We start from the raw sequence: 25818 nt of genomic DNA on the forward strand, positions 1-25818 counted from the left end.
ACAGTTTATAAAACCTTATTGGAGTGCTTTATTAAAAGAATTGTAATACAACAAATGTCCATTTCTTTAAAAAATATTAACGATCCACAAAATTATCTACCATTAGAAGAAATATACATGAGAGCTAAAATACTTGCAGTTTTACATAATAAACATTTTGATAATCAACAGCTACATGTTTTGCGAACAAGATGTTTAAGTTTCTATATGGAAGGCACAAAACAAATACGAAAACGTTACGATTTTGATAATATTGTCTTAAAATCATTAGAAGTACTAGATCCTGAAATTGTAAGAAGTGGTTCTATACCATCTATAATGAATTTATGTAACGCGTTTCCAAACTTGATATCGGAGGAAAAATTTCAAACGATTGATAACAAGTGGCGGCTTTTATACAATACAAATATTTCTTATAAAAAATATTCTACCGTAGAAGAGTTCTGGAGTTACATTTCGGAATTAAAATATTCTGATGAACATCTTATGTTCAGTACATTAGGGCCATTTATGCTTAACTTACTTTGTCTTCTTCACTCATCGGCTAATGTTGAAAGAATTTTCTCACAAATAAACTTAATGAAAACCCAACAAAGAAACAAACTTTGCACAAAGTCAATTACAGGTTTGTTACATACAAAAACTCCTTATTTAAAAAATAAGGAATGTTTTAATTTAAACATTGAAAAGAATATTCTGAAGCGAAGTAATAATGAAATGTACAAACCTATTGGTGACGAAACTGATCTTGATGAACTGAGCAACTAATTAATAGAAGATTAATTCTTCAAAAATTCTTAACAAAAACTTATTTTTTGTTTCTGTCTGTTGAGTTCATAAATTATAAAAATTTATTTTTTGTTTTATAGATTGTAAAGTCTCTCCATGATGCTAGAAATCGGTTCGAGATTTCGTACAGAGAGAGAATTGACCACAGAGAAAATCAATCACATTAATCAATTGACCGAATTGTTTAAATGCGATTAATCAATTTTCTATCCGAGATCTCGGACTAATTTCTAATATTGTGGACACAAGGCCCAAGTTTTTATTTTTTGTTTTTTGTCAATTCGTAGACTATAAGAACTTTTTCTTGTTTTTGTTAATTTGTAGATTATAAGATTTTATTTCTTATTTTATTTACAAAAAAGAGAAGATTTAATAAAAATTTTATAAAGATATAAACAGTTTTTTTTAGTTTTAAAGAAATAGAATGCAATTTTTTGTCAAAAAAGACAAAAAAGCGGTTTAAAAAATTTTTTTATTTGTAGCACCACTTTCTTCAATGATAATTTCTACTAAAGTAAGAATACAGAAGTCTGGTCAACTTGGATAAGAAGATCTTTTCATTGGATCAAAATCAGACCCTCAAAATGATGAATACTAATTTATATATGAGAGAGAAAAAGAGAGAGAGAGAGAGAGAGAGACAGAGCGTTTTCACTTATGATGATTCGCCATTTTAATAGGGGAGGTCTGACTCTGGCTCAATGAAAAGAGATCTACACATTGGATGACTTTGTGGATTTTATTAGAGTCTCTAGAAGTTGAGAATCTGGACATCTCCGCCCAAAATGTCGGCGATGAATATGTCCATGTATAGATAAATGCGCGCATATGCGCGCCTAGATTTTACCGCTAAGTTGCTCCATCTACCGCTATTTTGAAAAAGAATATACCGCTAAAATTTTCAAGGACTTGGCAACACTGTGCATTCGCACTACATCGTGGCACGCGTCAACGCTATACACTCGGGATCACAATTGTTAAGTATTTTATTTTTTATAATATTTATAGCATTTTTTGTAGCAAAAAACCGAAAGATAAATAATGTAACTTCGCGAATATAGCGTTTTCTCTCTCTCTCTCTCTCTAAAGTACAAGAACAAAGTAAATATTATCTCCTTAAACAACAGTTCTAATTAATACTACTTCAATCTCACCATTATGAGTAATTTCAAGTGAAAAATTTAAACTATTACAATTTCTTTACACTTTTTATATTAAGCACGGTAAGACACTCGGATAAATAGTGTTGATTATAATTTATCCTAGTTCTAGCGACAGTTTTCATTTATAAATATTTAAGTAATAATATAGCACATTGTTATTGTAAATATAAGCAATGTCATTAAATGTAATTTAATACATTATTATAAGAAAAAAATATAAAAGGTAATATTAAAAAATATGTTGCTGCTGTAACTGTGCTTAAATTGAAGAATGTAGAGCGAAATATTTTATTAGAACTGCGATAAATAATCAGCAGCACACTTTCTCTGAATATCGTGTCGTATTTAACCCTTAAACACACCGATTCTGTAAAATACGGAAACACATTTTTGGGTCTGGGAGACTTTTGCAACTTTAAAAAGCTATAACTATGATTACAATCAATATTTTTCTACGATTTTTTTTTTTAAACAAAAGTTCAAAATCTCAGGAGTGTGACTGCATAATCGGCATTGCCAAAAAATAATTTATTGTGAAGTTATAAAAGAAAAACCATTAAGTAAAAATGAGAAATTGGTCAAAAATCCACGTTTTCTTCAAAAAATCATATCTTCGTAACGAAAAACATTTAAAAACTTTTAACTATGGCGTTTTAAAGCTAAAGAGTCACACTTTCAAAATAAAATTTGGCAAAGTCATTCTTTTTAAAAAATATAATTATGTATCATGGAAAATATGAGGTACTTTTGGGCATCTAAAAATCCACTTAAAAAAAAATCATATCTTTGCAACAAAAAACTTTGAAGAACTTTACAATACGGCGTTTTAAAGCTAAAGATTTATACTTTCAAAAAAAATTATTTCATTGTCATTTCTATTAAAAAATGTATTTATGTAACAAGGCGAATATGAAGTATTTTTGATTAAATCGTGTCTAAAACTGAAAATTGATGTGTTTTATGATATATTTCGGAAAAAATCCCTTTTCTACAGCATTTTATAGTATTCCAACTTTAGACAGAGTATATACGAGTAACATCTACAAATCGACTTGTTCGAACGTATTTTGTCCAGTTTTTTTATGTAAAATACAAAGAGTTTCACTTACACACTATAAGAGTCGCATTGACCCTAACAAAACTTTGCTGCCGTGCCGTTCGAATTCTAGTTGACCAAAAAAGTTGATTAACTATATCAATTGAAAGAGGAGATTTCAAACTTTTTTTACGTCTTGGTCCAAACCTCCTATCTCATTCCGTCTTCACATAGCAAGTGTTCAAAACTTCATATGGGGTCTCTCAGACCCACTTACGTGTTTAAGGGTTAACCCGATTTGTTACTCGAATATACTCTGTCTAAAGTTGGAATACTATAAAATGTTGTAGAAAAAAGAGTTTTTCCGAAATATGTCATGAAACACATCAATTTTCAATTTTAGACACGATTTAATAAAAAATTCCTCGTATTCGCCTTGTTACATAAGTACTTTTTTTTAATAGAAATGACAATAATATAATATTTTTTTTTTAAGTATGAATCTTTAGCTTTACAACGCCGTATTGTAAAGTTCTTTAAAATTTTTTGTTGCAAAGATATGATTTTTTTTTTAAAGTGGATTTTTAGATGCCCAAAAATACCTCATATTCTCCATCTTACATAATTATACTTTTAAAAGAAATGACTCTGCCAAATTTTATTTTGAAAGTGTGACTTTTTAGCTTTAAAACGCTGTATTTGAAAGTCCTTAAACGTTTGTTGTTGCGAAGATATGATTTTTTGAAAAAAAAGTGGATTTTTGACCAATTTCTCATTTTTGCTTAATGGTTTTGCTTTTATAACTTTACAATAAATTATTTGTCGGCAATGCCGATTATGCAGTCACACTCCTGAGATTTTAAACTTTTGTTTTAAAAAAAATCGTAGAAAAATATTGATTGTAATCAAAATTATAGCTTCTCAAAGTTGCAAAAGTCTCCCAGACCCAAAAATGTGTTTCCGTATTTTACAGGATCGGTGTGTTTAAAAGTATAAAAAAAGTAACAGTTTATACTTATTTTTGAAATTACACGTAATGGTGGGACTTAAATATAATTAATTTGTACTGTTGTTAAAACTTGTAATATTTATTGTGTTTCAGAATGAGAGGTGTCAGCATGCTATATTCGCAAAGTTACATTATATAACTTTTGATTTTTCGCTATAAAAAATGCTATAAATATTACAAAGAACAAAATACTTAATAATCCTGATTGCGAGTGTATAGCGTTGATGCGTACCACGGCATGGTGCGGGGACATGAGGGAGCGGTGCGGTGCTAAGCTATCCTTTCCCTCGCCGCGCTCCACTTACCGTCGCGGCGTCGCTTACAGTCAGGCCGCGGTAGGCGGTCCTACGGCTCAGCCGAGTGACCGCTTGTCTCTCCGCTCGTTCTTAATTGGCCGACTTCAATATTTTATTACTCGAAAATTATTGCAAATATCGCAAAATGGTATTAGATTTTTTGATTTATCTCGATCTTTTCTACCTCATCGTGATAATATGTATACATCGCCTTGGGACACCCTGTATACAGAGCCCGATTGTAGGCAACGGTAAGTGGCGCGCGGTGAGAAAAGGATAGCTGGGCACCGCACCGCGTGGAGCCGGGCGGTCTTAGGGCTCAGGTGACCAATTGTTTGCCTCTCCGCGCGCTCTTATTCGGTAACTTTAATATTTTATTACACAAAAATTATTGCAAATATCGCAAACTGTTATTATACTTTTTGATTAATTTCGATTCCTTCTACCTCATCATAGTAATCTTTATACATTGGTCTGGGACACCCTGTATATATGTATATACATATATGTATATATGGTATATACAGAGTGTCCCATTTTTAAAATATAGAATGTTAGGGAAGTACCGATATTCTTTAATTAGGGAATTAGCGATACTCTAATATTGTATCTTTTATTGCATATTCTTGTAGTTTATTTTGAGACTTTTTTAAAACACTACAAGAAAGTTTATTTTTATTAAAAACTTTCCGAGTTGTAACTTGAAAGTTACAGTACACCGTAGCTTTCAAGCCTCACAACTCGGAAAGTACGCAACGAAAATAAACTTTCTTGTAGTGTTTTGAAAAGGTCTCAAAATAAGCTACAAGAATATGAAATAAAAAGTAGGCAGTCCAATTTAAAAAATTGAAGGTGTTTTTTACGTGACCTTCAAGCAACTATTGAAGGTCAAATTAATAACATTATCTTATGTCTCTCTCGAAACCAACGAATGCAACTTTTGTCTAAACTATTTTTACTGAAAATGCTTCATTGAAAAATTATCGAAGTGCGTTTTTTAAAATGGACACCCTACACACACACACACACACACACACACGCACGCACGCACGCACGCACGCACGCACGCACGCACGCACACAACGTTTGTGTGTGTGTGTGTGTGTGTGTGTGTGTGTGTGTCTCGCAGCAAAGATAATCCCGCAGTTCGTCATTTCTGCAGCATTTAATATTTGCACGCAAATTACATATTACTAATTGCAAGTATTTTTTATACACTCACACACAGCAGAAAGTGTTTGGAGTCATTAAATACTGCAGAAGTGACGAAGTGCAAAGTCGTTATCTCTGCTGTGACACATACGCACGCGCGTGCGTGATGTGCAAAAGTCCAACAGGCAATCTCCACGTGGTGCACATTGAGTAATGCTAATGTCGGCGATAAACGTCAGTTTTCAGAAAAATGTACAGTAAAAAATGTGTTTCTTTAAAGTCTTTTAACTCGGTCAAAAAAAAGTAGAAAAATTAAAAAAAAGCATTTTGTAAAGAAAATGTCATACTTTATGGCATTTACGAGGTGTGATCAAAAAGTAAGGTGACTTTTTTAATTTCTCGCCCTCTGTACACTCTAATTTCAAAATTTTTTTTTTTGTGTGTTGGTACACTCGTCACGATCATATGTTCACAGTTTTGACTATATAGCATGTGTTGTTTTTATGTGAGAGGCATAAAGGTTAGACTCGTGTTTGCGTGCTCGGCGATTTTTTGCTGTTGAAAATAATGGAGCAGAGAGTTTGAATTTTTGTGTAAAAAATGGTATTAAGTGTTCAAAAACTCTTGAAATGTTGACAGTGGTGTACGGTGAGTCAACTTTGAGCAAAAAAAATGTTTATAAATGGTATAAGTTATTCCAAGAGGGCCGAGAAAATGTTAACGATGAACCTCGCTCTGGACGCCCCAGCACGTCAAAAACCGACGAAAATGTTCAGGAAGTGAAAGAAATTGTGTTGAAAAATCGTCGAATCACGATTAGAGAAATATGATGATCTTAACATATCGTTTGGCTCATGCCAATCAATTTTAACGGATGTTTTGGGTATGACACGTGTGTCAGCGAAATTCGTTCCAAAACTGCTTAATTTTGATCAGAAGCAGCGTCGCATGAACATCGCCCAAGACATGTTGAACGACGTCAATGATGATCCTGATCTGCTCAAAAGGATTATAACTGGTGACGAAACATGGGTATATGGTTATGACGTCGAAACCAAAGCCCAATCATCCCAGTGGAAGAGCCCAGGAGAGCCAAGACCGAAAAAGGCACGCCAAGTTCGTTCAAATGTGAAGGTTTTGCTAACAGTTTTCTTTAATTACCATGGCGTTGTGCATCAAGAATTTCTACTACAAGGTCGTACGGTAAACAAGGAGTATTACCTTGAGGTTATGCGGCGTTTGCGTGAATCAATAAGAAAAAAAAACGTCCGGAAGTGTGGAAAGAAAATTCATAGATTCTGCGCCATGATAATGCACCTGCGCACACGTCGTTACTAGTGAGTACTTTTTTGGCCAAAAACTATACTATCATCATGCCTCAGCCACCATATTCACCAGACTTGGCCCCCTGCGACTTTTTCCTCTTCCCAAAATTGAAAAGGCCTATGAAAGGACGAAGATTTGCGACGATTGAGGAGATTAAGGCTGCATGGCTGGAGGAGCTCAAGGCAATACCCAAAAGTGCATTTCAGAAATGTTTTGACAACTGGAAAAAGCGCTGGCACAAATGCATTGTATCAGAAGGGGATTATTTTGAAGGGGATAACATAATTTTGGATGAATAAATGAATATTTTTTTATAAAAATGAAAAGTCACCTTACTTTTTGATCACACCTCGTACATTGCATTTGTCAAAATAAAAATTTTTTATTGAGCTACAGGTTGTCAAAAATACATAATTTTAAGGAAAAAATAGTGTATATTTTGAGAGCATAGCACTGAAAAATTAAGAAAATTTTTGAAACTCACTAATAACATGTTAAAGCTGAAACTTTGACCTTTAAAATGCTTTTTTCATTTTTTGTCTCCGATGATTTTTCACGGAGTACGTATATCATTTGTAAAAAGTGCAAGTTTAGCTTCAAAATTGCGTAACTCGGTCAAAACAAAAAAAAAATTGTCGAAAAATTAAAAAAGAAACATTCCATAGGCAAAATGTTATAGCTTATAAAGTTTTGTTTGAATTGTTCGAAAAAAATTCTTTTGTCGAACTGCACAGTCAAAGATACGAAATTTTAAGAAACAAAACAAGGTGTGCTTTTTTACTGCATAAGACAAGGAAGTTAAAAAAAATTTGAAAATTTATCGATTCAGCGTTAAAGTTGAAACTTCAAACTTCAAAATGCATTTTTTTTATTTTTTATTTGCGATGATTTTTTGCCGAGCTACAGCCATTTAAAATAGCCTAATTTTTAGTGTCTGAAAAGTGGTCCCTACTCTTTGTTGACAAGTATATACAGTGTGTCAAAATATCCGTTCATGCTCTCGTGGGTTGATAGAGCAAGTAAAACTGAGAAGAAAAGTCCTTTATCATTTTTTGACATTTTCCATAGTTACTAAGATAAAAGTTAATATAGTCGGCAAATCAGCACATACTTTCCCCATTCACCGCACGCGGGGACCGCCCGTCGGTCGCCAAACCGTAGACAGCCGTGGCAAGCAGTGATGAGGGGGAAGACAGCCATTGCTGCTTCTCCCTTCTCACCACGCCGCCTGTAAGATACTTAGAGGGTACATGGTAAATAGCATCATACTGGTTATAATTTATCACAGTTCTAACGACAATTTTTATTAGAAATATTGAGAATACTTTAATTGTGTCTCAGACAATGTTTGAGATGCAAATTGAATAACTTTTTCAGATCCATCAGGATACTGATGTGATGAAACTGCTTCAACGCCGTATGGACTCGCATCGGTTGCTAATACTAGCGGAAGTTTAGAATTGAAATGAACTAAAACTTGCTTACTTGTAAATGCCATTTTAACTTGTTTGAAAACTGATTCGCACTCTTTTGACCAAATGAAGGGTGTACCCTGCGCAACAAATTATTTAAAGGTCGCAGAATTGAACTAAAAGTACGTATAAATCGGCCATAATAATTTATTATTCCCGTAAAAGCTCGAACTTCAGATACGTTTTTGAGTCTAGGCATTAGTCTAATTGCATTCATTTTCTGTGTATTTTTTTGTATTCCTTCTTTACTAATATCATAATTACAATAGCTTATTTTATCCGCAAAGAATTTGGATTTCTTTAAATTAATTCGAATGTTATGTGAATGTAATTTTTTTAATACTTCTTCAAGTCTCGACAAATAAATGAAGTCTGTTTCTCTATTAATAACTATATCGTCAAAGAAAATAGCAATATCATCAATATCTTGAAGAATTCTTTCTATTTCGCCTTGCCAAATTGTTGGTCCGGACGCGATGCCGTACAACATTCTGTTTACCTTGTGTAAACCTTTGTATGTACTAATAGTCAGTAATTTTCGATCCTCAGGAGCAACTTCTAATTGTAAATAGGCTTGCTTGAAATCAATTTTTGAAAATTTACTATTGTGTTCAAAAAGTAAGGTGAATTTTGTTATAAAATAAAAAATCTTTATTTATTAATCCAAATCAATTTCATCCCCTTCGAAGTATTCCCCCTCCGATACAATGCACTTATGCCAACGTTTTTTCCATTCCTCGAAGCATGCCAAAAAGTCGTTTCCCGGTATAGCCTTCAAAGCGCGCAGCGATTCACGTTGAATCTCTTCAATAGATTCAAAGCGGTGTCCCCGGAGCGGTCTTTTGAGTTTAGGAAATAGCCAAAAGTCACACGGAGCTAAGTCAGGTGAATAAGGCGGTTGCGGAACGATATGAGTGAAATTTTTGGCGAAAAACTCACGAAGAATCAATGCCGTGTGAGACGGCGCATTATCGTGATGCAAAAGCCAGGAGTTGTCTTTCCATAAATCCGGCCTCTTCTTGCGAATAGTTTCACGCAAACGACGCATAACACTCAAATAATATTCCTTGTTGACAGTTTGGCCCGGCGGAAGGAACTCATAATGCATAACACCACGATAGTCGAAGAAAACTGTCAACATAACCTTGATTTTTGAGCGACTTTGGCGCGATTTTTTGGTCTTGCCTTGCCTTTAGCACGATATTCACTCGATTGGTCGGTTGTATCCGGATCATAAGCATAGATCCTAGTCTCATCTCCCGTAATAATGCGTTTGTAGACGTCCTGATAGTCAGAAATCATCTCTTCACAAACTTTAACGCGACGCTCTTTTTCGAGGAAATTGAGTGTTTTTGGCACCAAACGAGATTTGACTTTTCTAAGGCCCAAATGATCCTTCAAAATTGTTTGAACTGATCCAATTGAAATGCCAACCATATCGACAAGGTCTCTAATTGTCAATCGACGATTTTCGAGCACCAATTCCTTGATTTTCTTTACGTGTTACTCATCAGTTGATGTTGATGGTCGTCCGGAGCGTTCCAAGTCATCAGCACATTCTCTGCCTTCTTTGAAGTCTTTGTACCACTTATAAACATTTTTCTGCAACATAGTCGATTCACCGAAAACCCTCTGCAACATTCTGCACGTTTCCGCAGCCAAAATTTCATTCCGCAAACAAAATTTAATGGCACTTCTTTGCTCAGCAAAATCAGACATTGTAAAAATCGCCAAAATCACTTTTCGTTTAGAAAACACAAGCGTAACTATATGACTAATGATGACATTCACATGAAATTTGGCACAGATGTCACTAACAGTAGTACCAACATAAAAATAAAACAGTTTGCTCGAATCTATTAGCGTGGGAAGTTTAAATTAAAAATTTACTTTACTTTTTGAACACAGTAGTATTGCCATTTGCAAGCGAATAGTTTAGCGAATAGTTCATCTATTGTAGGTAATGGATAATCATCAACTTGTAAATATGGATTTAACGTGACTTTGTAATCGCCGCAAATGCGAATTTTGACGTCTTTTTTAAAAATAGGTACTATGGGTGTAGCCCACTTCAAATTTTCGACTTTTTGAATTATTCCCGTATTTTCTAAATTATCAAGCTCTTGTTCCACTAACGGTAACAAGGTGAACGGAATAGGACAAGCTCTCATGTAAATCGGTGTACTATTTGGTCTTAATGTTAATTTAACTTGTATATTTTTAATAGATGAAATATCACTAAAACGTATTGTACTGTATTTATTTAAAAGTATTTGTAATTGACTTTCAAAATTAGTTTCTACTTTATTCAATTGTGCATTGCAAAATAAAAAATTTGCGAACGTTAAGTTGCCTGATTCGTGCACGGCCTAATAAAGGTTTCTTGTGCCCGTTAATTAAATATAAATTTAACTTTTTTGTATCAGAATTGTATTGAACATCCACAGATATGAATCCCGAGCTTTTAAGAGTATTGCCGCAATATGTTACTAACTGTAAATTTGTATGGTAAATCAACGCATCTAGAAATAACTTTTTAGCTTCTGTAAAATTCATAACAGTAACTGCTGATCCGCTATCTAGTTCAAATTCTACATTCTTACCATTTACTACAAGCGTAATTTCAAATTTTTGTCGATGATTCATATGTTCCAAACTAAGTATCTTTTCTAACTGATTAGTGGAATTTGTATTTTTAAAACAAACTGCGCGTAAGTGTCCTAGCTTTCCGTAGCAATTACATCGAATATTGCGATTAAGCGTACATTGTGTAGCCAAATGTGGCTTTCCGCATCTATAATACTTAATGTTATCGTTACTGTTTGTATTTTTAGTACGCGGCTTATAATTAGAATTTATTTTTTTATCAAATTTCTGAGCTTCGCGTTTTGGTCGTTTGTCACCTGAATTTAGACCGCTTCTTGCCTGCCTTCGGGTAGTTAACGCTGGCTGCTATAGTACTTCATCTCTTCCGAGCCCTTCTCGGAAAGTTCCATGGTTACTGCTATCTTAACTGCCTCATCGAAGTTTAGGTCCTTCTTTTCCAATAATCGAGTTTGCGCTTTCTTGTTTAGCAAACCGAAAACTCGTTAGTTGCGTAAAGCTGTCTTCAAGTAATTGCCAAATTTGCAATGAATGCTGAGTTTGTGAAGGGCAGCAACGTACTGTTGTACTGACTTGCCTGGGAGCTGCTTTCTTTGGTGGAATTTGAAATTTTCTGAAATCTCCAGTGGCGCAGGTGCATAAAATTCTTCTAATTTTTGCACTAGAATTTCGTACGGTTGTGTAAACGAATCGGCTGGATCTAGCCTATCACATAGGCACATCAAATGCCGCAGGCCCAACGTAATGTAGTAAATACGGTACCCTGGCATGAACCTTTATACTGAAGATGGCGAATGCCCCTTGCAAACGCTGCAGCCATTTTTTCCACGTGGTATTAGGCTTGAATGGTGAAAGAACCCGGAATGACATGTTTATCGTTGCCATCCGTCATGATTCTCGAAAATTCTTGTCGATGTGCTTTCTAACGATCGTTGAGTGATGTATACGTATTGCGACGAATTAACTCGAATGGCACGTGTGAAGCTTCTTTTGTTCACTTGTAATACGTACACCCAAGGACTTTGATTCTGTCCATGGGGAAATTTTCCAAACTAAGAAGTCATCACTTTCTACATATTTGCAGTTCATGATTCATGAAACGACTAGAGCTTATTGGTCGTTACGTTAATCATGAACTGTAAGTATGTAGGAAGATAGCGACTTCTCAGTTTGGAAAATTTTCCCATGGACAAAATCAAAGTCCTTGGGTGTACAAATATTCCAGAATCATTGGAATTCCGACATCTTCGTCGCCAGGGGGTCGATCATGAAACTTTTTCCCTAGGGCGGAAACGTGAAAAGTGAAAATCTTTACCATTGAAGTTAATGGAGAAATTTTTCACTTTTCACGTTTCCGCCTTAGGGAAAAAGTTTCATGATCGACCCCCAGAACTGTTGTGTCCGAACAAAAAGAGAGCACTAGTAGAGTATATATCTGGTTTATTTAGTTGACAAATATAAAAGTTTACAATGTAAGAAACGTGCCTCGTGTCGCCGCCATATGCAGAGTCATAAGGTGCGTTCCAAATTGCGCATGAAGCGCATAGACTGCATAGAAAATCGTTCCAATTTGACCAATGCGCGCATAGGCTCGCATTGGATACGCATAGAATTCCCTAGATTTACATTGAACCCCCAACTATTCCAACGCATCGAGTGCTTCTAGTAGCGAGTAGAAGCAGTTGATCTGATGCGATCAGCCATTACCATTAAAATCAGTTCAAATTGTGATAAAATAAAATTTGTGATAAAATTTGAAAATGTCCGAATCGGAAATTCTAAATGAGTTCCCAATCCTCGTGGAGGACTCGAACGAAGTAGTCAGCCTCTTTCCAAATGCTGAAGATGCTGAGAAAGCAAGAAACGATAAAAATATACATGTATTTATATTTTTTGAACAATATTTGTAGGTTACTTTGGTACAACGTATAATCTTTTTTACAGATAAACAATTTTTATTAAATTTGTTGAACAAGCAGCGTTCTATCGATCTTAAAGATGTCGAAGCTGAGAGTCCTCTTTCCGGTAGGTAAAAAATTTTCAATAAACAAAGGTAAAAGATTTATTCTTTGTGTGACTGTAAGGGCCTGAGCAGAATGGTTGACTTACAATCTCAAGACAAGTTTTATGATTTAAGTCTTTAATTGTTTTTACTAACGCACAATAACTGTTTTGTGTCTCAAGCCTTAAACTAAAAACAGATTCTGTTCGTAACTCAAGACTTGAGACACAAGACAGTTATTGTGCGTTGACAAAGACAAAGACCTAAGTCATAAAACTTGTCTTAAGATTATAAATCAACCATTCTACTTAGGCTCTAACTAGCGATATTTATGAACAAAAAAATAAATAGCATAGAAGAAGTTTATAAGAAACATAAATGTACTAATATGAAATTTTAATAATTCTTACGCATTATATCTAGATACATCAAATAAATTTATTTGGCCAGACAAAGCAGTTTTCCTGCTAACGGAATTATATAAAGAAAAGGAAGAAGAATTTAATTCCGGATCCAAAAGGAGCAATAAAATATGGCAAGAAATTGCTGTGGCAATGAAGGAAAATAATTATAATGTAACAGGACAGCAGTGCTCACAAGTAAACCTACGGAGGTGTGACTCACCGATTTGAATGAAACTTTGCAAATTTGTAGAACTATGAAAAATATTTGACACGTATTTTTTTTTATCGGCAATGGTCCACTCTGAAGGGTGGAAACTACCCCTTGAAGGTAAGGGATAGAATTAACATTTTAGGTGAAATAAGTTAAAAATTTTAAAAAGTAAAATGGGTTAAGGGGTTTTTGGGGTCGCTGAAACTAATGTCAAAAGAAATGTGTCGATACAAGGTCCTCACCTTTCGTGATGCTTTTTTACAGTGAGTCCCCTTGCCACTCATTTTTCGGGGTGCTTTTTTACAGTGAGTCTCCTTGCCTCTTGTATGAAAATCGTAAATCTCTTTACACTATTGTTTTTTAAAATAATCTGTATTAGAAAATAATTGTAATTCTATAAATTTATAAAAATGTTAATATTATCTGGCAAGTTTACTTTGTAATTGGCGTAAAACAAGAGGACTCACTGTAAAGAAGCACCTCGAAAGGTGAGGACCTTGTATCGACACATTTTTTGCAAAAATTATAAATTTTAACGTATATAGCTACCATATTGAGACCGCTATTTTGAATTTTATATCTTTAACACCATATTTAAAATCATCGAGCCAAAATCGGAAATTTTTATTTTGTAATGACAAGAATTCTTAAAATTTACTCATTTTGATAAAAAATAATAAAAATTTTAACGTATCTAGATGCCATATTGAATCAGCCATTTTGAATTTCATACTTTTGACATAAGATTTAGTTTCAGCGACCCCAAAAACCCCTTAACCCATTTTACTTTTTAAAATTTTTAACTTATTTCACCTAAAATGTTAATTCTATCCCTTACCTTCAAGGGGTAGTTTCCACCCTTCAGAGTGGACCATTGCCGATAAAAAGAAATACGTGTCAAATATTTTTCATAGTTCTACAAATTTGCAAAGTTTCATTCAAATCGGTGAGTCACACCTCCGTAGGTTTACTTGTCAGTGAAAATGTCAGGACTGAAAAGGACATATAAAAATATCAAAGATCAAAATAATAAGAGTGGTAACTCGCAAACATCAAGGTCATTTTTTTCGGTGAGTTTTCTTCGTTCACTAATGAATTGTGATTTTCTTATGTTGTAACAATAATTACAATTTAATTGGGTTTTTTTTTAAAGACGATGGAATCTCTGCTCGGAGATAAGGCTTCCATAAAAGCACCTGCAATTGCAACCAGTGACGGTCCAGAGCCGCCGACAGAAAGCTTGTCGTCTCCAACTCCATTGTCATCAAAACGAGCATCATCACTTGAATTTGACACGAGAAGTAAGCAATTTAAAGTAAATGACCGTTTAATATTTGACTACTGCACTTATTGATATTATTATTTATGTAGAACTTATGAAGAAAAAGCGAGTTGAAGATATAGAAAATTTTATAAAAGACACGAAAGAAGAAAGAAAAAAACGAGAAAAGGAAAACAGAGAGCGAGAGATCAATCGAGAAAGAAGATACAATGAAAAAAAGGAAAAAAGCAAAAAAAGACATGACGACAACATGAAAATACAAAAATCTTTGATTGCAATATTGCAAAAAATGGTTGACAAGAAATCATAGAAAAGATACAAGACAAGATATCTGTGATACTGTGCTTGTGATTCATGACCTTTCTACAATAAGGCATAAATCGTAAGTCAAGAAAATGACCAATCACGGTCAATTATTTTTCTGTAATCTTATTTGTGATTAGTCAATTTCTTACGATTTTACGATTTACAGCTTATTGTAGAAAAGCCATTAATTTAATTACGATATTTAGTTTTTAGTTTTTTTTTGTTTAGTTTTTTCGCGAAAAGTACAACATAAGAAAATCACAATTCATTAGTGAACAAAGAAAACTCACCGAGGAAAATGACCATGAAGTTATCGAGTTACCGCTCTTATTATTTTGGACTTAAATTCTTAATTGAATTAAATTCTTCTTTCTTTTCTCTATATAGTTTTATTAGCAGAAGAACTGTTGTGTCGAGCCAAATAAATTTATTTGATGTGTCTAGATATAGTGCGTAAGAATTACCAAAATTCATATCAGTACATTTACGTTTCTTATATACTTCTTCTATGCTATTTATTTTTTTGTTCATAAATATCGTTAGTTAGAGCCTAAGCAGAATGGTTGATTTATAATCTTAAGACAAGTTTTATGACTTAGGTCTTTGTCTTTGTCAATGCACAATAACTGTCTTGTGTCTCAAGTCTTGAGTTACGAACAGAATCTGTTTTTAGTTTAAGGCTTGAGACACAAAACAGTTATTGTGCGTTAGTACAATTAAATACTTAAATCATAAAACTTGTCTTGAGATTGAAAGTCAACCATTCTGCGTAGGCCCTTGTTGCAATATTGCAAAAAATGGTCGACAAAAATTAATCATACAAAAGATACAAGACATCTGTGATACTGTACTTGTAATTTAATTTTACTTATGATATAGTTTTTAGTTCTTTTTTGTTTAGTTTTTCCGCAAATAGTACAAACATATCATATTACCAAAGAGTATTAAAATGTTATTAAGATATAGTCAAATAATAGTGTACAACCAAAATAAAACAGTTAAATAAAAGCAATATAAATTTGTGATATTCTTTGATGTAAAATCAAACTAATAATAAACTATTCTAAATGAAATGCAAGTTTGTGTACATATAGAATTTATTTTCAATAATTAATTTACAATTTTTATCGGTAAAGTGTTCATAATTGCTGATCTTTTTTCATTTCCCATTATAGCTATATTACCACGATTAATTAATCCAATTTCTTCATTTGCAACGCATACTGCAATTGGCATTGTGTCATCTTTCAAAATGCAAATGTTATGTAAGACACAGCAATGATGAACTCTGGAATTGACATCTGTTAAAGGCAGACAATCTAACAAAATTCTGAACCGTATTTTCAGTGACCCAATAGCTCATTCTATTGCCATTCTGGTGGACGAAAGACAATAATTGAAATTTTGTTGTCTGAGTGAGAGATGCCCGTTGTTTCTAAATGGTCACATGTGGATGGATACCATAAGCAGCATCGCCGATAATGTGAGAGTTATTTGGAAAATAAACATCCGGCATGTGCAAAAAACGTGCCACTGGAGAATTCCTAAAAACTCGAGCTTCGTGTACGGAGCCTACTTGCCCTGCATAGCAGTGTGTAAAAAGACCACGTGAATCACATACAACTTGTAAATTTATGGATGAAAATCCTTTCCGATTGATATACGAAGCAGCGTCTTCTACTGGAGCTCAAATTTTGATGTGAGTTCCATCGATAGCGCCAATCACATTTGAAAAGCCACATGATGCTTCAAATCGTTCCATTATTTGTATGGCAACATCTCCTTGCGGCTACTTGATGAAACGAGGTGCAATGCAATGAAGAGCATACGTGACTCGTCTCAAGGCTCGGAAAGCAGTGGCTTTACCGACTCCAAATTTTACACATACAGATCTAAAATAATGTACATGCAATTGCTAAAAGCTTAATCAATTATAAACATATTTAATCAATTATAATTGCATTTAATAAAAAGCATATAATCGAGTATACAGTATACCTGTAGGAATCAGGAGTTGCCATGAACCAAATCGCAATAAGTAGTTGTTTCTCTGCAGAAATTTGTTTTCGAACAGTCGTTGCTTGTAATCCTTCACCAATTAAAGATAACACCATCTCGAATGTTTCGGGGAACATTTTAAAATATGGTTATAAATAACTTACATTTGTGATGAAAATTTTTCTCATAATTTTTATACAAATTGGAATTTTTCAAAAATACTCAGGCTGAAGTTAAGCGGAAAATACAGTCTACAGACCTCCGTATACTTAGCAGACAAGTTTAACTTTTCTAATTTTTTTTGTGAAAAAGTTTGGGAATAGTTTGGGATAATTTAGGAAAACAATTTTATAATTTAGGAAATAATAATTTACTTATAATTAATAAAAATTAATCGAGCGTATAGTTAGCAGAAAAATTTAATTTTCTTTTTTTCCTTTTTGCAATCGTTTGGAAATAATTTGGAAGAGTTTAGGAAAATGGTTTTATAATTTAGGAAATAATTTATTTATAATTAATAAAAATTAAGGGCCGACAGGAGTGACGAGCCAACTCATTTACACCTCATTCACGGTGTAGATACATATCTGTACTTTAGCATATTTTGTCTTGTGGACGAGATATTTTGTTGTCAGACTTTTTTAGCTTATTTTCTATGAAACTGCAAAAGCTTCTAAAGAGCCAAATATTGCAATTTCGCTTCTAAAAGTATTATAATGAATGATATTATCTGCTCCTTACCTTTGGTACACATGTAATTACACTCAAGCATATTGTGTCTCGTAGAAGCATTATTTTGCAATGAAACTTTTTTTAGCTTATTTGTTATATAGCTATGAAACTTTGTACAGAGCCGATTTTTGTAATTTGGTCTTTAAGATTTTATAATAAATAAATTATCTGCACCTCAGTTACACTGTAGTGTCGATCGAATAAAGTTTGGTTTATGCAGGCCGTAACCGCTAACTTATGCCGGAACCGGTAAGAAATTGACCAATCATAGTCGACTATTCTTCTATAAATCGATTATGATTGGCTAATTTCTTACCGCTTCCGGCATAAATTAACGGTTACGGCCTGCATAAACCAGGCTTTACATACGATAAATTTCTTTTGCCTTTTTTATTCAAAGAATCGCTGTTTACAAAGGTGCAGGCAATTCTCCTGATTACAAATATCGCTGTTACATTACAATCTTTCAAGAATTGAATAGAAAATTAATGCGGTTATGCAAGAAAATCTATAATCCGCGATTTTCTGAAGTGTGTAAAAGGCGTATATCTTCATATATTTAATTTATAGAATATCATCCAAAAGAGGTTCAACTGATACCGATGTATGTCAAGGTAAGTAATAAAATCATTGCGTTACAATATATAAATATATAATTCATATTACCGAGCTTTAAATTTTGACAGTACTTTGGTTTTTTCTATTACAGAAAGCTTTCAAAGAATCGCTCTTTACAGAGATGGAAGCATTTCTTCTGATTACAAATATCGCTGTTACATTAATTGGGATCTTTCACCAGGAATTGAAAAGAAAATTAATGAAGATGGCTATACGCAAGAAAATCTATTCGACATTTTCTGAAGTGTTTAAAAGCTAAGGGTTTGGGAAATAATAGTTTATTATTTTATAATAGTTACTTTATTTCATAATAATTACTTTTTTATTATATTGCACTCATTATATTGCATAGCTACATAAATAGCCGCGATTACTAAAATTACGGTTGTCTCATCACATGCTTCAACATTTAATTGCATATCATCACATTTCAACCATCGTCCTGAAGGTTTTCGGCAGTAGCCAATAAAGTGACCAGGAATATGTTCAATGACACCTATTAATCTGAAAATAATATAAATAGATATTTACGTATTTCAAATAAGCAAATAAATCAATCATAGTAAGCGATATATGTACGTATTATTAAATATACCGGTACTGTTTTACAAAAGTCAATGTAACTGGAACATCTGCTAACTTGCATTTTAGCCCATGTTTTTTGCGATGTGTTCTCGTATCAAAATCAATAAAGATATGGAAATGTGGACGAGTGGTCTCAGTAACTACTCCTGGGCAATCTTTTTGTCGGCATTTAATATTGTAATAATGTTCATGAAATAATACTGCGTCTTGCAATGCTTGAATACCTTTGGTATTGATTATTCTGCTATTTGTTTCAAAGTATGCAATATCCTTTGGCAATGATGATGTACATTTCGGATTGTTACATTTAGACGATCTAATTGCACTTGGCTCAGTCGGTTCGGAACAACAAAAAAGATTCTTCCATATCACAGTAATCAGGTCTTCTGCAATCAACTTGTGTGGTTTGATAGACGGAGCTTCAAAAACTTTTACAAGCGGATAAAATTCATTTAAAAGAATAATTCGTTCACGAAGCACCTCTATAGTTGGACCAATCTTCATAAATTTGCATACAAATTTTAATGCGCGATTAGTCGATACTGTATACAAAAATGATATTGAGAATCATAAAGCGCACCAAATTGCAATAGATGAATGATAGCATCAAACCCACAAGTTTTTTGAAGATCTACAGCAATATTATTAACTTTTATAATTCCTAATTTTAGCCCATTCTTCAAAAGAAAACCTCGTTTTCCTCCATTATCCAGTCTCTCGTTGAGAAATCGTATTTGTGGATATGATTGAAAATAGAAACCCACTTTCGCAGGTTTGTTCTTACATTTTGGATTCAAATTTTCCTTGTCACTTTTATACAGTTCAGTTGATACTTCTTTCTTATCTGATAATGATTTCGTGTAATTATGGTCGATTAATGGCGTACTCGTAAAAATAGGTTTTGACGTTAATAATTCAGCAGTCAGTGTGGATTCGTTTTTTACAAAAAGTTTGTCTTTCTTATAATTTGTAGGAAAATTATGAGTATTATTATTGTTTGGAATATAAAGGTAGTTTCGATTAATAATATTTGCGTTGTTATTACTTTCAAAATCGAGTAATTCAGAAAGAATTTCAGAAGTATCTTGAATATTTTTTGATTTTTCTTGGTTTTCAGGACTTTGTTCATTAACGTCTGCAAAAAAACTATTTTTATTGACAAATCCTTTCCACGCTTCACTACTCTTCAAATCAGAGTCATTCACCATGCGAGCCCTTTCGCGCAATAAACTTATTGAATCGAAATTCATATGTATATTTGACTTTTGCGATGAGGATTTTACTTTTCCGTCTGCTGAATTTAATATCGGTTTTCGTACTGAAGATTCAATATCTGCTGAACATTGCGGTGGTACGGACATTTGAGGAGAGAATTCTGAATGTTGATCTGATGATATACATGCAGCTGGAGTTGGATCTTGTAAAAAATTTCCTAATTCACTGTCAAATGAACATGAAGTTGGTGCAGGTCCTTGCGACAAGAATCTTAGTTCGTCAAATGAACACGAAGTTGAAACAGCTTTTTGCCGAGTTGATTCTGATCTTTTAGCGGTTGAATGTTGAGTTCGAGCAGGTTTTTGCGAGACTGATCCTAATCCTTTCTCTGATGTATACGTCGTTGGTACCAGCTGCCTATAATTGTGATTAAAATGTTTCAATTTTGTTGCTACCTCATTAGTGCCAGAATATAAGTCATTAATATGCTCTTTCAAAAATCGAATTGCAGAACACGGTAAAGCAATACCTTCGAAAATTCTTTTCTTCATTTCAGCAAAATATCCTTCTTGAGAAGCTGTGATTGTATGCCAGGAAAAGCTGCTGCAGTCCATATAGGAAACTCTTTGGCAATTCGTTCAAGTAGCTGTATGAATTCCGGAAGATAAAAACCATTTACAGCCTTGCACTCCAGCTGCTTTTGCTGATTAGAAGGTGTTGAAATGGAAATAAGCCTTTTGATCCATTGATGAGTGAGGGTTAAATTCTCATTATCTTTTTCTTCAGCTAAATTCAAAGTATTTTCTACTTTGTCATCAATTTCGACGTTCTCTTTCGATGTCTATAATTTCTTGATAATCTGTCCACGTTCACTGATGTACTCCTCCAGAAGGCGTCTAGCTTCAAAAACTGACATTTGTTTTTCTGACACCATTACACTGTCATCTTGATCAGGATGTAATGCAACAATACTTGTCAATCGAAATACATGTTCAAACTCTTGCACCGTTTGGTAGTCAATCATTAAAGCAATTGTACGAAGATAGAAACCTTTAACAGCAGGATGGCGTAGATCTTTAATACATTTCCACCTAGCGGCAGCAGCCATTAAATGAGCCACATCCGCTCTTATTAGAGTGTTAAATGGACGAGGTATTTTATGACTGTCTTTCGTTGCCCATTTGAATAAAACGTCAACATATTCTTTTAGTGTCATGCGGTTAAATGCTTCACACATGGCCAATAATAAAGCACGTCCTAAATCAGCTATAGCTTCATCTAGTATTGTTGCTTTACATGTTCGAATCCATTCTTGAAGCTAATACGTGATGAAATCTGCGTCATGTTTTTCTGACAACATTTGATACACAGGAAGAGTTTTACCCTCAAAATTGATGGTAATTGTGTATAAAAATATGTGGCCAGTTTTTCGCCCTGAAAAAATTTCAAACTTTTTTACCACTTTACCCGTGGCATCTAAACAAATTCGGGAAAATCCCTTCTTTATTCGGCAGTATTCTTTTTCTACAAAAATTTGTTCTGGGCTGCAGTAAAAAACGTAAAACTTCTTTGCTCCAATATCGTGGATAGAATTGCCGTATCGGATGTCTCGTAACATATTACGGATGCTTGTTATCATATCCATTTTTTCGCCTAATTTAATACCGAGATCTTCCTTGTTACTTTCCATCTTTGCTTGTCTGTAAATATGACATTTTTGTACCCACGGTGGTTCGTTCTCTCCAAATTCCATATTCTCCGCAAGTAATTTTTGCCGATATCCTGCGGCTCTTTTTTGTTTTAATTTTCGTCCAATTATTTTCCTTTCGGGACCATTCAATGTCTCTTAACTTCTTCATGATAATCATTACGAGTATCACGTGTTCTGATTATTAAGTGTAGTTTTCCATTGACAGGTTTTTTGTCGGCAACACCAACAATTTTGTTACTAAATTTCTTGCTTTTACATAATCCTTTAAACTTTAAATAGAAATCAGAGGAAGATTCAACATTATTTTTATTTACGTCCTCAAGTTCTATGCGCACGTACGACCATTTACCCAGAAAAGCACATGGAAATTTGTACATATTCCAAAATGCTTTTGTGATTACATTTGGCCAAACCCATGATTTTAACCTTTTTTGATTAGAAATCTGCTCGGGCTTTATTTGTTCCCACTCCGTAGGTGAAAGAACTACAGGGAAGAAATCAACATCAACGCCTTCATTCTCGTCATCGTGGTAAAATGATTCATCCAACTCAGAATTCCCTGATGATTCCTCAATGGTAACATCTTCGACGGTTTTGAACATAGGAGGTTGGATATTTATATCCAAGTTCTGACGAGCTGCTTGAAGATTCACATTTTTATTTTCTGTCACATGTGTATAAACTGAATGCGGTTTCCATCTTCCATTTAGCTCTTTGCTCATGTCTTTCCAAACTTTTGCAGAACTCGAAGGAAAATTATTGGTATTCAAATATTGCATATATTTCTGAAATAGCAGAATTGCTTCTCGATTAGAAACCTTACAAGGCCGTCCTATCCGTCCCATCTAAAAAATAAAGAAAAAATATTATATATTACTTCCAACATTTAATTATTACAGCAATTAGAGGAAAATAACTTATGAATCGTATTATCTTAATAATATAGTCCTTTGTTTTCATTGTTCGGTCTGCAATTAAATTATCGGCGCAAAGAGGTGTTATATATTATTAAAAATATTGTTACAAAATATGCGTTTATTATGAAAAATTATAATAACCGTATCTTACCTTAAAAAATTTCTATAGAAACATTTTTTTATTCCCGATGAACGTAACAAGAATATGAAGCAAATTTTTTACAACAAAGTATAAATCATTTGGTATGGCATGTCGTAATCTATACAAATCAAAAATTTTGTGGAAAAATTACATTTCGGTTTACGTTAAATATCACCAAAAAATAAACAATTTTCTTATTGATAGATCACTCAATTTTATATTCCAACAAAGCTTTCTGTAACAGAAAAAACCAAAGTACCACTATCAAAATTTAAAGTTCGGTAATATAAATCATATATACACATATAGGGTGCAATCTAGCTTCGACACAAGTCGACACTGTGTAACACAGTGTCTATTAGTGTAAGAGAGAAAATTTTAGTTGTCTCACTCACACTAATGGACACTGTGTTACATAGTGTCGACTTGTGTCGTAGCTGGAAAGCACCCATAAATAGTAACGCAACGATTTTATTACATACCTTAACATACATCGGTACCAACTTAACCTCTCTTGTATGATCATTCTATTATAATTATATATGTAAAAATCTATAACGCCTTTTACAGACTTTAGAAAATGTCGGATAGATTTTCTTGCGTAACCATCTTCATTAATTTTCTTTTCAATTCCTGGTGAAAAATCTCAATTAATGTAACAGCGATATTTGTAATCAGAAGAATTGCTTCCATCTCTTTAAACAGCGATTCTTTGAAAGCTTTCTGCAATAGAAAAAAACAAGGTACTGTCAAAATTTAAAGCTCGGTAATATGAATTATACATTTATATATTGTAACGCAATGATTTTATTACTTACATTGACATACATCGGAGCCAGCTGAAACTCTTTTGGATGATATTCTATAAATTAAATATGTGAAGATGTATGCCTTTTACATACTTCAGAAAATCGCGGATTATAGATTTTCCTGCGTAACCGCATTAATTTTCTATTCAATTCTTGAAAGATCGTAATGTAACAGCGATATTTGTAATCAGGAGAATTGCCTGCACCTTTGTAAACAGCGATTCTTTGAATAAAAAAGGCAAAAGAAATTCATTATATGTAAAGCCTGATTTATGCAGGCCGTAACCGTTAACTTATGTCGGAAGCGGTAAGAAATTAGCCAATCATAATCGATTTATAGAAGAATAGTCGACTATAATTGGTAAATTTCTTACCGGTTCCGGCATAAGTTAGCGATTACGGCCTGCATAAACCAAACTTTATTCGGTCGACACTACAGTAAAACTGAGGTGCAGATAATTTATTTATTATAAAATCTTAAAGACCAAATTACAAAAATCGGCTCTGTACAAAGTTTCATAGCTATATAACAAATAAGCTAAAAAAAAGTTTCATTGCAAAATAATGCTTCTACGAGACACAATATGCTTGAGTGCAATTACATGTTCACCAAGGGTAAGGAGCAGATAATATCATTCATTATAATACTTTTAGAAGCGAAATGCAATATTTGGCTCTTTAGAAGCTTTTGCAGTTTCATAGGAAATAAGCTAAAAAAGTCTGACAGCAAAATATCTCGTCCACAAGACAAAATATGCTAAAGTACAGATATGTATCTACACCGTGAATGAGGTGTAAATGAGTTGGCTCGTCACTCCTGCCGGCCCTTAATTTTTATTAATTATAAATAAATTATTTCCTAAATTATAAAACCATTTTCCTAAACTCTCCCAAATTATTTCCAAGCAATTGCAAAAAGGAAAAAAAGAAAATTAAATTTTTCTGCTAACTATATGCTCGATTAATTTTTATTAATTATAAGTAAATTATTATTTCCTAAATTATAAAATTGTTTTCCTAAATTATCCAAAACTATTCCCAAACTTTTTCACAAAAAAAAAAAATTAGAAAAGTTAAACTTGTCTGCTAAGTACTCGTATACGGAGGTAGTCTATAGAATTGCAGCCTTAGAAATACTTAGAAAGCCTATATATACATCTTCTCTTAAAATTTTTTATGCAAATTCTGAAATAATTTCATCCCATTATTTTAAAAAAATTAATACTTTTAACTTTTTAGATTTTATAACATTTGGTAGAAATTATAGAACATAAATTCTTAGAAATCTTAGGGATATTTGATAATTACCATGTGTATGAAAAATTCTGAGAAAAAATGTAGACTTTCTGAGTATAATTTTTGATATAAGTGTTTTATTAATTAACATAAAAAATGTAAGAGTCATAAAATTATACAGAATTTTTGAAAAATTCGGAAAAATTATTTGAAAATTAAATTATATTGAAAAATTCTAAAACAAATTTTCACTATGGATGATGACATGTACATACAAGAACGGAAGTAATATTTAATGCATAAAAAACTCAATCACGCATAGTTGTATGTACTTACCAAAAGTGTTCTTTAAACGCTAATTTCGAATAATTAGGAATTACACGTTCCACATAGTCCGTAATTTTAACATTTTCGCGCATTTTACTCAACTTAAGTAAGTAATATAATATTTGACAGTCTTCCAAAGAAATATTATTTTCACTGTCATCGTCACTATCACTGGATTTGCTGTTGGCGCTCTCAATATTGTTATTTTTTATTATTAACGAAATTATTGGAATTATTTCCATTGTAAAATCTTTCTTTGCTGTGGCATATCTGCGGCATCCATTTCGTGTGACGCATAAGAGGCGCATAAGAACCGTTTCAATTTAATGCATGTAGAGACTCGCATTGTGCACATCGACAAAACGGAACAATTTCAATGCGCTTCGCATTAGTCATGCAGTCTATGCACTTCATGCGCAATTTGGAACGCACCCATAGTAGTCGTCCTGGGCACGTATTACGCATTTGTTCGGAAT

The 25818-nt window shown here is 33.3% G+C and overlaps 2 protein-coding genes across 3 annotated transcripts; one reads left to right on the top strand and one right to left on the bottom strand.

Annotated features, from left to right (window-relative positions):
* Positions 1-14349: 14349 nt before the first annotated feature.
* On the top strand, positions 14350-15056 carry LOC120356995 (transcription initiation factor TFIID subunit 3-like). Its single transcript, XM_039446171.1, has 3 exons — positions 14350-14534; positions 14618-14765; positions 14836-15056. Exons 1-3 carry the CDS (start codon positions 14448-14450, stop codon positions 15054-15056), a joined length of 456 nt encoding a protein of 151 aa, XP_039302105.1. The 5' UTR covers positions 14350-14447.
* A 3674-nt stretch (positions 15057-18730) lies between these two features.
* LOC105203267 lies at positions 18731-23984 on the bottom strand. 2 transcript variants are annotated; one of them, XR_005574166.1, is made up of 6 exons: positions 23789-23984; positions 23453-23693; positions 22980-23205; positions 20730-22756; positions 18996-20617; positions 18731-18904 (listed from the first exon to the last, which is right to left on the bottom strand). XR_005574166.1 is itself a non-coding variant. In XM_026141094.2 (5 exons), the coding sequence occupies exon 4, from the start codon at positions 20812-20814 to the stop codon at positions 19507-19509; it is 1308 nt and encodes a 435-aa protein (XP_025996879.2). In that variant the 5' UTR covers positions 20815-22756; positions 22980-23205; positions 23453-23693; positions 23789-23984; the 3' UTR covers positions 18731-18904; positions 18996-19506. The 2 variants fall into 2 exon arrangements, 1 of the variants encoding a protein (XP_025996879.2); XM_026141094.2 differs by having other exon boundaries at positions 18996-22756.
* Positions 23985-25818: the final 1834 nt, after the last annotated feature.

This window comes from Solenopsis invicta, chromosome 2 (assembly GCF_016802725.1).
Source record: "Solenopsis invicta isolate M01_SB chromosome 2, UNIL_Sinv_3.0, whole genome shotgun sequence".
NCBI lineage: Eukaryota > Metazoa > Arthropoda > Insecta > Hymenoptera > Formicidae > Solenopsis > Solenopsis invicta.

Bases quoted from the DNA above. Each gene is read 5' to 3' on its own strand.
- LOC120356995 (XM_039446171.1), top strand. From the start codon at position 14,448: ATGTCAGGACTGAAAAGGACATATAAAAATATCAAAGATCAAAATAAT. The intron at 14,535-14,617 runs GTGAGTTTTCTT...TTTTTTTTAAAG, and splicing joins CATCAAGGTCATTTTTTTCG to ACGATGGAATCTCTGCTCGG. The intron at 14,766-14,835 runs GTAAGCAATTTA...TTATTTATGTAG, and splicing joins ACTTGAATTTGACACGAGAA to AACTTATGAAGAAAAAGCGA.
- LOC105203267 (XM_026141094.2), bottom strand. From the start codon at position 20,814: ATGGACTGCAGCAGCTTTTCCTGGCATACAATCACAGCTTCTCAAGAA.